Source organism: Lissotriton helveticus, chromosome 1_1 (assembly GCF_964261635.1).
Source record: "Lissotriton helveticus chromosome 1_1, aLisHel1.1, whole genome shotgun sequence".
In the NCBI taxonomy this organism is placed as follows: domain Eukaryota; kingdom Metazoa; phylum Chordata; class Amphibia; order Caudata; family Salamandridae; genus Lissotriton; species Lissotriton helveticus.
Genome location: NC_136057.1, coordinates 135,089,324 through 135,105,855, shown reverse-complemented (window position 1 = coordinate 135,105,855; position 16,532 = coordinate 135,089,324). Strand labels below are relative to the sequence as shown.

Here is a 16,532-nt window from a genome sequence, read left to right as displayed (position 1 = left end):
ACGACGTCAATAAAGGTCCCACACTAAATAAGCCCTTCCACTTATGCCCAAACAGGTACCCAACACAAAGCCCTGAAGAAGAGCCCGATAAATAAAATACGGACTCGGAAACGCGTCGGCTTCCAACACATTCGCATTTAATTTCGAATGCTTTTTCTTTCATATAAGGCTTCTAATGTGTCATATGAAATAAACTGAACACAATATGAATTGTATGCCTGTATGATACCAGACCAGAGTTAACGAAAATTGTACTAGAGTGGTCTGATTGTAATAGGTAGTAGGGTACTATCATAAGAAATGACTTTCCTGATCTGTTTGGTCAAAAGTGTTTAATGTTTTGTCTTTAGTTTTGTAATAAGTGTGTCTGACATTTGTAAATATATTGTTTTCAGTACTTGTAAATATATGCCTCTGTGCAGGACAACGAGTAAACCTCGGACTTTTTTTGCTAAATTTTCTATCCAACACTTTATATCTAAAAAAAAGTGAAACGCCCAAGGATTAAAATACTTAGGGTGCAATTCTGCTCTAAGAAATAAAGCTGCAGATTCTAAAAACAGTGACCGGGTCCTCTTCTTTCTTAAAAAATAGTTTATGTTGTCCAACCCGGCCACAGTGCAGGACACAACCCCATGTGCTAAAAAAGTAAAAAGCATTTGACTGCATTGAATGGGACTACCTCTTTGCTACAATGGCACGCTTTGGTCTGGGAGACCAATTCATTGCCAAGGTGCGGTTGCTATATGACTGCCCCACTGCCCGGTATCACTGTGTGGGATTCCTATCTGACCCTTTTCCGATTCGAAGGGGCACACGCCAGGGGTGCCCTCTCTCATCACTCCTATTCCTCCTGGCTATGGAACCCCTAGCCTCCACCATACGCAACTCCGCAGCATAGCGACTGTGCTACTCATAACTGGCCACTGCAAGATCTATCTCTATACAGATGACGTCCTGCTTACTTTAACTGATCCTAACCGCACCCTCCCTGCCATGCTGCGTATCATCGATGACTTCTGCATCCTATCTGGCTATAATGTAAATTGGGACAAGAATGAGGCCCTCCTAATTTTGTCTGGCATGACCAAAGCAGACATACACGGATACCCCTTTCGCAGGCAGCCATCATGCCTCAAATACCTACTGGTGAACAGGTGCATTGAGGGGGTGGTTTCAGACAACATGGATCCATCAATGGACCAGGTGAAATGAGACTTTGATAAATGGTCACACCTGAGGTTCTCCATGTGGGGCAGGGCGCAGACAGTACGGATGGTTACGTTGCCGCACTTCACATACACGCTTGGGATGCTCCCCATCCAGGTGCCTCTGTCCATGCTGCGCCTCATCGACTCCCAAATTCGATTCTTTGTACGGGGATCTTAGAAACCCCATCTAGCCATGACCAAACTGATGGTACGCCATTCATGTCATGGCCTGGGCTTCCCGTCGGTAGAGCATTACGCCCTTGCCCTCCAGCTCTCCCATTTGAATGTCGGCATAGTGGACAAGGCCTGGCTCTGGTTAAAATCTTTTTTGAGCAACAGGTCGTTCCAAGTGTTTGATGGACAGACAGTGTCTTCCAGCATGCCCCTGAAGTGTGGAGTCCCCCAGGGCTCCTCTTTAAGCCCCGCGCTTTTTAATATCTACATGAGGCCACTGGCTGAGGTAGTTCGTCCGTATGGAGTTAAGATCATATCCTATGCGGACGACACTCAGCTGGTGGTTTCATTAGCGCAGGAGGCTAACCAGCCACGTTCAGGTGGACTAATAAAATGCTTGGAGGAGGTGAAGGCCTGGATGACCTTGTCATCTTTAAAACTCAATGGTGACAAAACTGAGCTTATGCTCCTGGGCCCCGCAGACCCCACTTTCTTCAACTCACTGTGGCCCACCTGTCTAGGCCCCCCCGGCTCCGAAGGAGAACATCAAAAGCCTTGGGGTATGGCTGGACAGGAGTCTTTCACTCAACACCCAGGCCACAAAGCTCTCAGCTACCTGCTTTGGATTGCTCAGGACACTGAAGAAAGTTCTTCCCCTGCTCACCAGGGAGGCAAAGCAGGTAGCCATACAGGGTCTGATACAGTCACGTCTAGACTCCAATAACGTCCTCTATCTGGGCGCACCAGAGTACACCCTAAAGAGACTGCAGCTGGTACAGAATTGCGCTGCCCACACTCTGCTGCAAATCCCACGCAGACTGTCAGTCAAGGCGGGACTGACCAGCCTGCATTGGCTGCCAGTGCGTCAGAGAGTCACTTTTAAGGCAATGTGTATTGCCCACCAGGCCTTCTGGGACTCAGGACCTCTAATTACTCGTGGGCTAGTAAGTCAGTACCGTCCAGGTAGAGATCTCCGATCTAGTCAGGCTTTCATGGCAACAGTCCCAAGAATCAAAAAGACAAGGTCGGGTGGAAGGATGTTTGCCTACAATGCCGCCAAGATCTGGAATTCCCTCCCTGTACACCTGAGATCCAACCCTAACCTCCCCTCCTTTCGTAAACAATTAAAAACATACCTGTTTAATTCTTTTCAATAAAACTCAGTTCTCCTTCTTCTTTCGTCCTGGTCTATAACCTCACTCACTCAAACCAGCAGGTTTCCTCTAGTGCTTGGACGCCTCAGGGCAGCAATCGCGCTGTTATAAATCCACTTTCATTCATTCATTCATTCATTTGGTATACATGCTATCTGGGGTCCCGGAAGCCCCATAATAGGTCCATGTGAAACGGAAAATACTCTGCCGGCACAGGACTCTCTATTCTGTTTGAAGGCTGTACCCATCACTCAGGCACTTTGCACCCTGTGTTACACGCTATGCACAAGGCCTGGTTACGTGCATACCATCTACTCGGTGTAGACCCACGACTACAGGAAAAGGTGCCACTATGGCCCAATGATGGTATACGCATCGACAGTTGATCCCTGTCTTGGACTCAATGGAGCAAAGTGGCTATTCATACCTTAGATCAACTCCTGCTACTGGAGATTATAAACCGTTCGACCAGCTGAGAGAGAAATTCGGCCTCCACCCGTGACAAACCTGGTGCTACATGCAACTGCAGCACTGCTTAAGGCGTTGTTTGGGCCCTCGCCCCTGGTCCCTACAGTCCTCGTCTATAGTGTCTTATGTGACTGTGTGGGGGCACCACAAAGGAGTGATGTCAGCATTATACGGCACGATCTCAACCCACCTTTTCTCGCAACCCCTTTCACCAAATTTTGGCACCAAGTGGCAAATTCCCCTGCTGGCCTCCTATGAGGAAGATGAATGGGCAGACAAGGGCGCAAGAGAGGCACGCTTGAAGTTCTGCTATTTCAAGATGCTACATGACTAGCACTGGATACAACGAAATTGAAAAGAGCAGGACTCCTCCTCCATATGTTCTGCTTGTGATGCAAGAATATCCACTGTGATATAGCACACATCGGGCCGAATTCACAGAACTAACTTAAGACAAAAACCTAAACTTACTACCATTTTGGTATTCACAGAAGGCACTTACTCATTTCGGTATTCACAGAAGTTAGGAGTCCCAACTTTACTACTCCTAAACTGAGAAAAGTCCTAACTTTAAGACTTTCGGTATTCACAGAGGCATTTAGGAGTCCTAAAGTTAGGACTCCAAACTTCTGTGAATACCGAAATGAGTAAGTGCCTTCTGTGAATACCAAAATGGTAGTAAGTTAAGGATTTTGTCTTAAGTTATCGGGCCCATCATCTGCGAATGCCCTTCGATCCAACCCTTCTGGTTGCACATCGGAACGGTCTTGGGTGCCTTCCTGCCGCTACGCCTCCCACTTACCCCCTCAGCTTTCCCCCTCCACAACCTAAGGAACTCACTGGAACTCTCCTCCCCACAGCTCCGCCTCCTCCACACAGTCTTTGCCACAGCTAAGATATGTATTCTCTGCCAGTGGAGGTCGTCCGTACCCCATCGCAGGAAGCCTGGTTGGTGGCAATGATTCAAACGGCCTCACACGCACGTGTCATTTACAATTTGCAGTACCAGACTGAGTTATTTCTACAGACGTGAGAACCCTTCCTCTGTCATGAGACTGCTGACAGACACCCTGACCCAGGTTCTCCACCCCCTTGAAACGCATCGAACTGAATTGAATGATACTACGACTTCGGCTGTTCCATGGAATGCTAACTACCCCTTCCCTCCTTTTCCCTCCACCCCCACCCTCGCTACCTGCGTAAGCATGGTGCTTACCTCCCCATTACCCTCCCACACCCACCCCATCTTATCTCCCCCGTATTCTCCCCCTTCTCCCCTTCCTCTCCCATATTCCCACCCCCTCTTCCTTCCCCCCTTGTGAGTTACACATCCCACCCCCTTAACCCCTCCCAAGCCCTTCTCTTCCGACGCCCCTACCCCCTTTCCTTTGTTTCTTTGTTTCTTTTTTGTTTCCCTTATCCCCTCCTCTAATCAATCCAATCTTCCCCCCTTCCACCGGACACGCAGGCCCACGAACAACAGGAACCCCCCATGCCAAGGGTAACAAATACTGCCCCCAGTCTCACCAGTCCCATCTTCTTTCGCGACTCCACCCACCCTCCTAACAATGAGTGATAGACTCACCTGCACCAACAGCGGAGGGCTCTTCTCTCTTTCTTCTTTCTTCGACACGACCCCTGCCTCCAACCAACCCGGCTGCCTGCATCACCCGACCCCTGGCGACCCATCCTAAGGCTCCACCACCCCTCAATAAAGGGGATGCCCCCCACCCAGTGCACTCAGCCCAACACGTTTCCACCCGATGGCCCCAGACCCAAGAGTCCTCTCTGCCTATGACCTCTAACGATAACACTGAGATTAGGGAAATCCCCCCTGCAACCCCCCCCCCGCCCCGCCCCAGTTTGCTGATACAGGGCTTCAGTATCTCTTAGTATCTCTTAGTGTTTCATGGATATTGTCTCTTACCCTTCATCCTAAGTATGCCCACCTACCTCCTCCTCCCTTCTCAGTACAAACTATCACATCACCCTGTCTACTACTGTACAGAGTTACCATATTTGGATGTTGGGTGGCTTTCACTCATGCTGTATGACTTTTATTCACTTAATAAAAAATTGGAACACATAAAAAAATCGACAGCCAAGAATAATTAATACACCAAGCCAGCATAGTGATTGCGTAGTCTTTTTCTGAGTAATTTTTGATGCAAGCGATCATTCTGTAGATGTGTATGCAGTTTTAAGTGCTCATTAAAATGGTTAAATGTGAAAAAAAGGAGTACCACATGGGTGTACCCTTATCGCCCACTGCGTCTGGCTCACTGTTATTCAGCAACATCCAAACACGTGCAATGCGCATGTTGGGGACACATGACTTACGTCTCCTGCACGATGGAACATACGAGATCTGTGAGATTGATCAAATGAGAGCAGGATGGCACATGAGCACTGTGCCATCTAAATGTAGGGTTGAAAGCCTCTGGGGGGTCACAGGGCCCAAAGTAATACACAGGAGGCAGAGATAATGATTGGAACTGCCCAGAGACCCTGGATACAGGGTTTCCATCACACCCAGATCCAACCATGCTTACAGCAGTCAGGCGGTTCCACACCGACAAAACCATTAAATAACCCTGATCAATCTTGTGCATCTGAAGCGTTATATTTCTCTTGAAAATACAAGACATTAAAACTTTCACTCTATAACCGGGTTTCAAAATGGGTCTGGCTTTACTACTTTTCGCCTTTGTACTTTTGAGATGGCGCCGTGTGGGCATGAAGATGGCACCTGGGATGGTGCACTCAGGATCTCTGAGATGAAATCCCTTTGCTCCAAGGCTGTGTCTCTGTTTTCTTCAACAGGCAAACCTGGGGAAGCTGGGTATTCTGGGCGATGACTATTGCTCATGGGCGAAGGCGTGGACCTCCCACTTGATGTTGTGTTCTTCAGCATGGAACAACGACTTGCGGAGGGGGGGAAGGTGTTGGATTTAAGATCCAACACCTTCCCTACTGTCCGCACAGAGTGGAGTTAGAATAGTAAATTATACTATTCCAACATCCAGCGCCCCTACTCCGCAAGTCGTTGTTCCGACTTGCGGAGTAATGGTATGCGGAATCACAACGTGGTCGTTGTAACGACCGCGTTGTGATTCCCTGCGGACAAAACGAATACGGGATAAGGAGGCATATTCGTCTACTTCCCCATGAAGGTATTTATATTTCCTTACAGCCCTTAAGCAAAGGACCTCCCTTACCCCATTAACAGGTACCAGGGAGATGCAAATAGCTTTAAATATTCCATGTAAAAGCTTAGAGAACTTGTGAAAGTGACCTTGACCATCCCAGGCTGAAACCTCTGAAATATCTGCATATTCACACATGGTTCACTTCCTGCTTATGGCAAGGGCGGTGTCCCGAGTCTGTGACCTTTAAGGTAGTAATGCACGAAAGAGGTCCTCTCAACCTCGAGTTTAGGACAAATGAACAAAATATATAAATATCTCCTATTATATTCTGCAAACATTTAATTTAATAATTCTCCGTAGGCCCTTGTAGCATTTATTGAGACATAAACCCATAAGCAAGGAGCAGGTAGTAACTGGGGTATATATAGTCCCACAGAGAATGCACACAAAGTTTCGAAAAATAGGGGCCTATTTTGGAGTCCCTTGTGCTGCCGGTACGTCACTTTTTCCCATGTTAAAAGTGACGCACCAGCGGCGCAAGGGGCTTGTAAATAAGCCTCATAATGTTTAGGCCCCACTATAGACATCTTGGCTCTTGAACACATATATACTAATGTTGCCATCTTTCTCTAGTCATTTTCTTCCCCTTTGCTTTACTTGCTGAGCCCACTAAACATGATCACTACCTTCCTTTACTGTATACACAAGACAGACACACTTTTCATCTATGTATTTCTGAATTTTAAACGGGGGGGGGGTACTCCCACCCAGAGTATTGACACTACACAATTTGCCAAGTAGAGTAAAGTCACATAAAAGTCCAATAAAAAACAGAATGTTCATAGAGTAGTGCCTGGATTCTGGTAAATTTAGCATCATCTGATGGTTAGTCGTGTCCTCCAGATACACAGATATTCTAAATGAAAGAGAATTCCACTCTCTTCTTTAAATGTTTTTTGGAGGTTTTGTTTCTTATAACATACATTTAAAAAAAAAAAATTCCCTGGTCATTTCTGAGCTTGGTGACATAATTTCTGAATCTGGGGAGTTTAATTGCTCCCGCAAGTGATTTCCCGGGTGTGTCTCCCTCCCAATATACTCTGGCCGTGCAGTGTTTCCCCCAAAATCTACATTCCCGCTCGGTAGCCTCCGTATACTCTGTTAGTTTCTCCTGCATCTTAGCTTTTAAGGTATCTGACCCTCCCCCGCCCGCCATTTCCCGTTCCAGTCCCTTCAGGTCTTTCTCAAGCGTGTTCAGAGTCCGTCTGAGGTCCTTTAGTATTCCCCCTCCCTTGGAGATGCACCATCCGCGCACAGTCACCTTGAATGCCTCCCACACAGTAGTCAAACTGGCTACAGAGCCCGTGCTCCTAGGGAAGAAGTCCTTTATCTCCTGTTCAATGTCCGCTTTGAAGACAGCATCCTGCAGATGCAGGGGGTTAAGTCTCCAGTTAATGTAGGGGGTCAGATCCACCGTGGGCTTCACGGTGACTAACACAGGGGAATGATCAGAAAAAGTCTTAGCTAAGTGGATCGCCTTATCCACCCAGTGTGCCATGCCTTTGGAAACTAACAAATAATCCAATCTGGCCCAGGTGTTGTGTGCAGAGTACCTTCCTGCGTTACTGGGTGGAGATGACGCCATGTATCTAACACATTATCTGTGGCTACAATGTCCCGTAACGTGCGTTGGGACATGGTGTAGTGTGCAGCAGTGGCGTGTGAGCGATCTATGCTGGGATTAATTACAGTGTTAAAATCTCCCCCCAGAACACATACCACTGCCCAAGCATGTGTAACTTGCCTCGCAGTGTGAGGAGAGAGTGAGCATCGTCTATATTAGGCCCGTAGTAATTCGAGAAGACCACGTCATGCGAGTTAAGTCTGCCCCACAACAATCAGTACCTACCCTCTGGGTCTATCCCCCCCCCTCCCCAAACAAACGGAACCCCCTGTTTAATGAGTATGGCCACACCCCTGGAATAGTTAGAATAGGATGTGTGCCAGATGTGTCTCCTGCAGGAGGGCAACGTGGACTTGATGGCGGTCCAGATAGCCTAATACATGCCTACATTTCCTAGGGTCATTCAGTCCTCGCACATTCCAGGAGAAGACATGTAGGGCTGTACTATCTCTGGGTTTATCAGTCATGACTATCGTACTGTGCAGTCTTTAACGTATCGTGGGCAAACTTCCCTCTACAACTCACTTCATTCACTCTCATTTCAGTCGTCCCCACCCCGTCCCTCCCTCCATCACCCACACCGGCAACCCCAACATGCCAGGAAATAACAACCCTCCCCCCCATACAACTTCCCCATATGGAGCAGCTGCGCTCCTAACTTTAGAACCATGGCAAAAGGAAATAGGGGGAATGCCCTTATTAGGGGGCCACTAGGTGCTGCCGCCGGTCTAACTCAGCCTCTCTATCGCACCCATCCGCAACCTCCTAGAACACAGGGATCGGTCTGACGGGATGGAGGCGAGCGTCCAGGCGGCCAATTTTGCCACCAAGTCAATTATCAAAAGTTATAAATCACCAAACTGCATAGCGTCCATTACAGGCCCAAATTCAGTGCCGTCGAGTGTCCAGTCCCGCGCAGGTCTCAGGGTGAGCCGGGCTCCGAGAGCGGGGAGTGGGAACGTGATAGCCGTCTCGCAGCTCTCTCCTTGGAAGATGATCGCCTGGAGTGCTTGAGGTAATCCTCCACTTGTTGAGGTGTGTTAAATATGTGTGGTGCCCCCCGATGATGGATCCGTAGTCTCGCAGGATATAGCATGGCATACTGAATGCCCTGGGTTTGTAGCTTCTTTTTAACCTCCAGGAATTTACGTCGAGCGTCCTGCACCTGCTGAGTAAAGTCCCGATAAAAGGATAGGGTTGTGTTTTCATACCGCACCTCACCCTTCTCCCACGCCAGTCGTAGCACAGTGTCTCTGTCTCTGTAGTTCAGAAATCGCATTATCACCGGGCGTGGGGGGGCTCCTGGTGGGGGACGTTTCGCCAAAGATCTATGCGCCCGTTCGATGACCATGTGGGCTGACAATGAGTCTTTCCCGGACATGTCAGAAAGGAGACGTTCCATAAAGCGTTGGAGACTCCCCCTGTTGGTCGTCTCTGCTAGGCCTAACATGCGTATGTTGTTTCTTCTGGAGCATGCTTCCAACTCCTCGTTCTTGTCTGCGATGACTTTTAAAAGTTTGTCCATTTGCAGCATATGTTGTTTACTTGTACCCGCTCCATCCTCCTGCTCCGATACTCGATGTTCCGCCTCCGTTAGCCTCTCTTCATGGTCGTTCAGCTTCGTCATGACGCCGTCCAGCCTGGTGTTCATGGAGTCTATTTTGGCGTCGATGGTGGCGAGGCTATGTTGCATCTCCACCAGTAGGGCTTTCCACCCCTCCTCTCTAGTCTCCGGGGGGTCCTCAGCGCCAGGATCCTTAGAAGTGGTACCGGGTGTTTTGCGGGTATCAAAGGGGAGCTTTGATTGCCTGGGCTCAGTCTCCCCCATGGTGGTTAAGTACGTCCAACCTGGCAGCGTATTGGCGAGTCTCAGAGGGGCCCCAGCTGGCAGCTCTCATGACAGCCACCCAGTAACAGCACACTATGTCCTCCGAGTTGGCCAGATGAGGGTCAGGGAGGCCTCAGCAGCAGCGAGGGAAACAGCCCGCGTCAGGGGCTCGCTGCGGGTAAATCTCGTTCCCAGGCTCAGGTTTTGGGAATCCGCAATATGGTGCGTTCTGTCTCGTCAGGGCATGAAACAGAAGTGTCCCCAAAATGGCGGCGAAGGCCCAGATTGGCCACGGGGAGGGTATCTTCCAGCAGTTCTCAAGCAGCAGTGCAGGCGGCCGGGGGGTAGTGTGGTAGGGCGCCCTGGAGTGAGGTCCCCGAGGCAATGCTGCAGCCGAGCCGCCTCTACAGCCAAGCCAGTGTCAGTGCGTATTTTCACCAATATACAGGCGACCGGTACAGTCTAAAATGGCGGCGCCCTCTGCCAGCTCTTTTTCTCCACCGCGTGGGTCAACCCCACTGTCGCCCCCGCACAGCCGTAAGCAACCACTCGGCCTCACCTCCGTGTCTGGGTGCCTCCGCTGCGGTAGGAGCCAGCCTCCACCAGCATAGCCCCTGGTACAGACTCAACAGGAAATGTGGCCTCACCTCTTCCACTCGCCCCCGAGGAACGGCTCTCGCGTAGTGGCAGCACTCCGCTGCGGTCAGCTTGGAGCCCCGCTTTTGTTGTATTGTTATCAGGGGGAGGGGAGTGGGCGCTACAGTAGAAGAATAGCCCTAGCTCCCCTCCTCCGGCTGCGTATTGTCCGGGACTGCGCAGCCCCGGCCTCCAGTAGATCTTGTGCCCCGAGCTGCGCTCCAGAGCGCTCAAGTCTCTACCTCGCCGCCGCGTTCACGACGTATAATGTAATTATTTCTCGGACCTCCGGCCCCAGGTTTGGCCGGCAGCGTCAGTGGGAAACAGCGTTTACAACGCAATTTTTACAACGCAGTACCTTTACCACGCAACTTTTACAACGCAAGTCGTTACAACGATTGCGCTGGGGGGCGCTCTAGGATAGGAAATAGTTAATTTACTATCCAAAACCTTCCCTACTATCCACGGGGACTGGAGTTGGAATAGTAAATTAAACTATTCACTATCCAGCACCCCCCAACGCAAGCCGTTGTAACGACTTGCGTTGTAAAAGTTGCGTGGTAAAGGCACGCGTTGTAAAAGCATGCGTGGTAATGACATACATCCGCGTCAGTGGGCCAATGTGTGGCTTTGGTGGAACTATTGGAGATGGCAGGATGAGGATTATGTGTTGGAATCCGCCCGGATCGGCGGGAGCTTTACGCCAGGGCGGCCATTGTCGTCCAGCGCCACCTAGCGCCCCCCTTCTTGTAACATACATAGTCTGTGACAAGCAATGTGTACTTACGATCGCGTAAAATTGTTCTTCGTTAGTTCTTTTCAAACTTTGGTGTTCTGATTGATAAAATGATTTAAACAAAAAAATAATATTATAGGCAATTGCTAAAGGATAGGGGTCAAAAAAGGTTATGTTAGGAGAACGTAGGGCAAAAAGAGATCTCTCTCTTTAAATAACAAGCATTTACAATGCAATAGGTCTCGCAATTACGAATTTTTATAATATTAAAATGCATTGCATTTACAATACCAATAGTTCAAAGTTTTGCAAAAGCAATACCTATTGTATTGGCGAGTGCTATGTCCGTGAAGCGATCGCTGCGCTCATTATTAAAGTAAAAAAAAAACAGAGCGCAGTGTCCCTGAAGCGGGTGCCCTGCTCAGTATTAAAGTACAAAAAAAAAAAAAAGAAACAGAGTTAAGTGTCCCTGAATCAAGCGCCACGCCATATTAAGGGCTGGGTGTCATTGGTTTGCTCATGTATGCAGATGCCTGTGAAGTCTTCATATAGATAGTAAATAAACTAGGTGATAGAACCGCTCCAGAACACTTACACCAGGTGCCTTACGGGTATGTCATATTTAGTAGTACCCTATGGACCACTGCACGAAGCTCGTTGAAAGATAAGAAAGCAGAAGAGCGTCTCCCCGTTATTTTATTTTATCCTGACACATACATTTCTGCAGACACATACTCTGTCAATGACTTGGCGTGCTTCAGTAAGGGTTATGTATTTTGTTGACAAAATATCTGTCATACATTTCGACAATTTTCAGACTCCTATCCTGGTATTTTGAAATGTAGGTAGCATGTTGTTTTTGCTTATCTTCCCAACTTCTTTAACACAGAAATTGTTAGCATGTTTCAGCTATAGATCACTTGGTGAAAGCCTTCCTCAGGACACATTAATAGCTTTCTATACACTATGTTCATGCAGCAATCTTCTTACCTAAATGAATGTTCAACATCCCATCATACAATCTCAAGACCTAGATAAACATTCGGAAGCCCAACGAGGCCTTCAGAGGTATTGGCTTATCATAAAATCTCCTGATTTCCTTGCAGGTCAATTTATTTCTTTTCAGTGTCGCATTTGTGCATTGCGTGAATGTCTAACTCTAGTCCGAAGTGTTTAACTCTATGTCTCTCCTGGGTGGCAGGTGGTTGATGGAATAATAGAGCGGACAAGCAGCGGAGGAGTCTGCGGCAACGATGGGATGATGCACATGACTCTGACTTCACTGCCCTTTGGTGGAATTGGTATGGCGGCTGAATGTTATATTGCTTGAGTCTGATAGTGCATGCAAATAGTTTCAGAGCACTAGGGACTGATGTGCTTGCGACATGCGCACGCACACACATACACACACACATGTCCTCTGACTCTTTCGGACCCCTTTACAAGCAGCCTGACCTAACCTGAAACAATCAATCAATCAATCATTTGTAGAGCGCACTACTTACCCTTGAGGGTCTCAAGGCGCCGCTGGGTGGGGGTGTGCTGCTACTGCTCGAACAGCCAGGTCTTGAGGAGTCTCCTGAAGGCTAGCAGGCTGCAATAGGTTGCAATTAGAATCACAAAGCCTGTGGTAGGACAGAGGCACAGACACACAATGATTCCAGCACACACCCATCTCAATCAAGTCCATTCTGGATTAATAAATCAACAATAATGTCAGAGAAGTCCACTCCTAAGAACCTAGGTCTACTCAAAGATACATGTTAGTAAGCCAGATTAAACATCACTAGCCAAGGCCTAGCAAAACCTCAAACACACAATAATTAAAACCTTAATAAAACCTCTCAACACTATGAAAGCAAAAAAGAACAGAGAAAGGAGAAGATGTGACTTAACGGCCTGAGCTGTCGGCTTTGGAACTGGCTACGGCTCAACGTCTTGAGATTACTGGAAAGTCTCCTAACCACTCTGTCCCTAAAAAATAGAAAACAAATAATCTTACCATCTGAAATGTAATCTGGTGCGATCCGATGGCTTTGGACCCACTTCACTTTATATAAAACCGCAAAAAAAAGACTTGTAAAAGAAAACAAAGTGTGGATGGGCATCTTGAAGGGTTACGCCCTTCAACTCCCCCTTGTAGCAGCAGAGAGGAGTGGTTGTAGTGCACAGGGCGGGGCAGTTCTTTGTTGTTAGAATGAGATTAGTGGAAGGTTTAGGAGGTCAGCCCACACTTTTCAGGATCAGCTGTCGATAGCCAAAGATGTGTGCTGCTTTTCTGAATACACTGCTCAGCACACAATGGCTGCAGTTTGGAATGAGGCATTCTGCAAAGCTTCCCTCCTAGATGCAAGCTTCAGGGGAGAAGTAAGAATCAGGTATGCCTGCTGGTATACATGCCAATCCAGGGGCTGATTTACAATCCCCCTGCGCCACCAGTACATCCCTTTTTGTGACGTACAGGGGGCGTATTTTCCTGCTCCATATTTACAAGGACAGGAAAAGCCACCCTGCGTGGCTTTTCCTGTACTTCTAAATATGGCCCCTTTACTTGGCGTGAAAGGGGCGTTCCGTGGGTGTTGCTGTGGGTGTTCCCACGCAGTACCCATGGAACAAGATACATTTCCAGATTTCCGAGGAATCGTAAATCTGGAAATGCGTCTGAATGCTACGCCACCCTAGGGGTGGCGTAGCAAGCCGCAACGAGGAGAAATGTTTTCAGCTCTCCGCGTTTTTTCCTCTTTCAATGCGTGCTGCATTCTACAGCACGCATTGAAAGCCGAAAATGCCTGTCGTGATTGTTTTTGTGCAGGAAGGTGCCCCTTTCTGCACAAAAACAATCTCCCCATGACGCAGGCATCCTTGCACCGTGGTGCAAGGGTGCCTGTGCCGGCGCATGGCAGCTGTTTGTGCGTCAGCACAGGGGAGAGCTCAGGAAAGCAACATAACCTTGTAAATATGTTGCATTCCTGTGCTTTGGAAGTGCCGCAGCGTGGCGCAGCTAAAGGGCTTGCTGTGTCACGCTGCAGCACTTCCTCGAACATCTGCCCCATAGTCTTTGTCATCAATGCCCCTGCACTGACTCCATTAGCTCCTCACCTCCCTCTCCTTCAGTTGTTACACAGTTGAGCTGCATATTCTAGACTGTGCCAACATGCTTTTTTTCTGTTTTGTGCTGCAGGGCACAGCGGCATGGGGAAGTACCATGGCAAGTTCACCTTCGACACCTTCTCGCATGAACGTGCCGTGCTCCTGCGAAGCTTCGCTACAGAAGAACTCAACTCCATCCTATACCCACCCTACACCGAAGAACACTTGAGCATCCTGGTTTCCTCCTTAGAGTCAAGCGCAGCTCAACCCGCAACATGCCCTGAGTCCAGAGCTAAGCCCTAGAAGAATCTCGGCGGGGCATGAGGCGTGGGGGCTAAAAAACAGGAAGGGGCAGATTCCCACTTCCTCTGGTGTCTCCACAAACCACTTAACAGAATGTAAGCCAAAGCCTCTCTCCTGCGTCTTACAAGCAGACTGGTCAAGGGAGAAGTCTAGAAAATATTACAGGCTCTTACCTTTAAGAGGTCAGTAGGGCTGAGGCGGAGTCAGTGGCATGTGCGGCTATTTGTCAAATGACTCCCTTACCCTTAGTTAATCAGGCTTTTGATTGACAAAGACTCTTCCATATTCCACCTTTTGGCTTCTCAATCTCTGCTCCATCCTCATTGCCCCTGCAGGCACTCATCCTAAGTGTTAAATGTGCTGATACACTTACTATGTGCCTCATAACTCTCCTCCTGTTGCATTTAGTTCCTTTGCTAGCAGTATATATTTCTGTACTGTAGCCCTGTAATCAGTATGTTCCTTAACTTTTCTCTCGATTCTTCCTTATTAATATATCTCATATGTTCACACTGCTGCAAATCCAATAATCTCTCAATCCCCCACTTTTGAATTGCCTCCTCTGTCCTCACTGACTCGGAACCAAGGGCCCGATGTAGGTAATCCCCGATTACCGATTCTTAAATACCGAATCATACCGATTCGGTATTTAAGAACTGGCAATCGGGATGAAGGTATATTTACCGAATATTTTACCGAATCATTAACATTCGGTATTTACCGATTCGGTAATTGCCATTGATTCCTATGGGCCTTGAGGCCCAAAGGAATCAATGTCAAATACCGAATCGGTAAATACCGATTCGGTCAAATTACCGAATTACCGAATTTACAAGGGGACAGGGTGTCACTTTGACACCCTTTTGCACCCCTGATTCTGGCTTGTGTGCAATGTGACACAAATACATGCCCTTAGGGCATGTATGTGTGCCACATGGCACAGGTGTACATGCACAGATGTGCATGTACACAGGAATTCGTCATTTACCATGAGATAGTATTTCATGGTAAATAACAAATTCCTAAGGGCCTGTGGCACTATTTTAAGTGCCACCTACATCTGGAATTAACGATTCGGTAAATATACCGAGTCGGTATTTTACCGAATCTGTAAATTTACCGAATCGGTAAATTTACAGATTCGGTAAAATTCGGGCCCCCTACATCTCAAAAACCAATTACCGGTCGGTAACGGCCAAAATCGGCCGTTACCGACCGGTAATTGGCGACCTACATCTGGCCCCATATGTGGCGGCTTTTTTCCTACAACATATGTTTTTACTTTGCACTATCCTTTCGTTCAAGTGTTTGCCATTTTATTGCTTAATCAGTCGCCTACGCCTTGAGGACTTCGGCAAAAGCAGGCCATATTCAGAAATATCTACTGTGGTGCAAAGGCGTGTGAGCCTGCATCGAGTTCATATATAAAAAAGAATCTATGGTAATTTGAATATCAAGGATATTTTCATTCCCAAACACTTGGACCCTTCTGCTTATTGTAGCTCAGTTTGTCTGAGTCCTCCTTTGCCAAATCTGTCTCTTCATCTTGTGTGTGAAAGTGTTTTTATAATAGGAAAATAATACTTTATTTAGATGTGTTTAAGTTACCCTGACTAGGCCTTAATCAGCTGCATAGACCTCATTTCACATTTGCAAAATGAAAGTTCACTTTTATTTAATGAGAATGAGCATTGTCCATGCACTTGTGTGCTGATCTATTTCAGAAATTTAGTAAAGTAAGAAACCTTATTTACCTTCCTCATGAGAATGCCATGTTTAGGATGTTCTTGTCTTTGGAACATTAAAAGGTCCTTTGCCTGAATCTTTCCTTGCCTCCATTCATTAGCTGAACCGCCGATTACTTTTGTGTATTATATGAATGTGATGTCCTTTTCATTTCATATGCACACCTCTGTATTATTTTGCAGCAAAATAGGTGTATACTAGATATATATTATATGATGTGTGTTAGACATTGGGTTTGTGGTTGGCAGAAGTATGCACTCTGTCCGAACAGGAACCACAGTCCTAGTCAGAGTAAGTCATAAAGCACACCCTAAATTAACCTGTGCTCACCCTCTGGTAGCTTGACACAGAGA

At 47.6% G+C, this 16,532-nt stretch overlaps 1 protein-coding gene across 1 annotated transcript in view; it reads left to right on the top strand.

Moving 5' to 3' along the window:
• LOC144770799 (aldehyde dehydrogenase family 3 member B1-like) overlaps positions 1 to 16,255 on the top strand; it is a 223,638-nt gene extending 207,383 nt beyond the window's left edge. The window contains exons 10-11 of the mRNA XM_078655597.1: positions 12,242 to 12,341; positions 14,222 to 16,255. Coding sequence (XP_078511723.1) covers positions 12,242 to 12,341; positions 14,222 to 14,433 — 312 coding nt within the window. The 3' untranslated portion in view covers positions 14,434 to 16,255. The remainder of the gene's footprint in view (positions 1 to 12,241; positions 12,342 to 14,221) is intronic.
• The last annotated feature ends 277 nt before the right edge of the window (positions 16,256 to 16,532 follow it).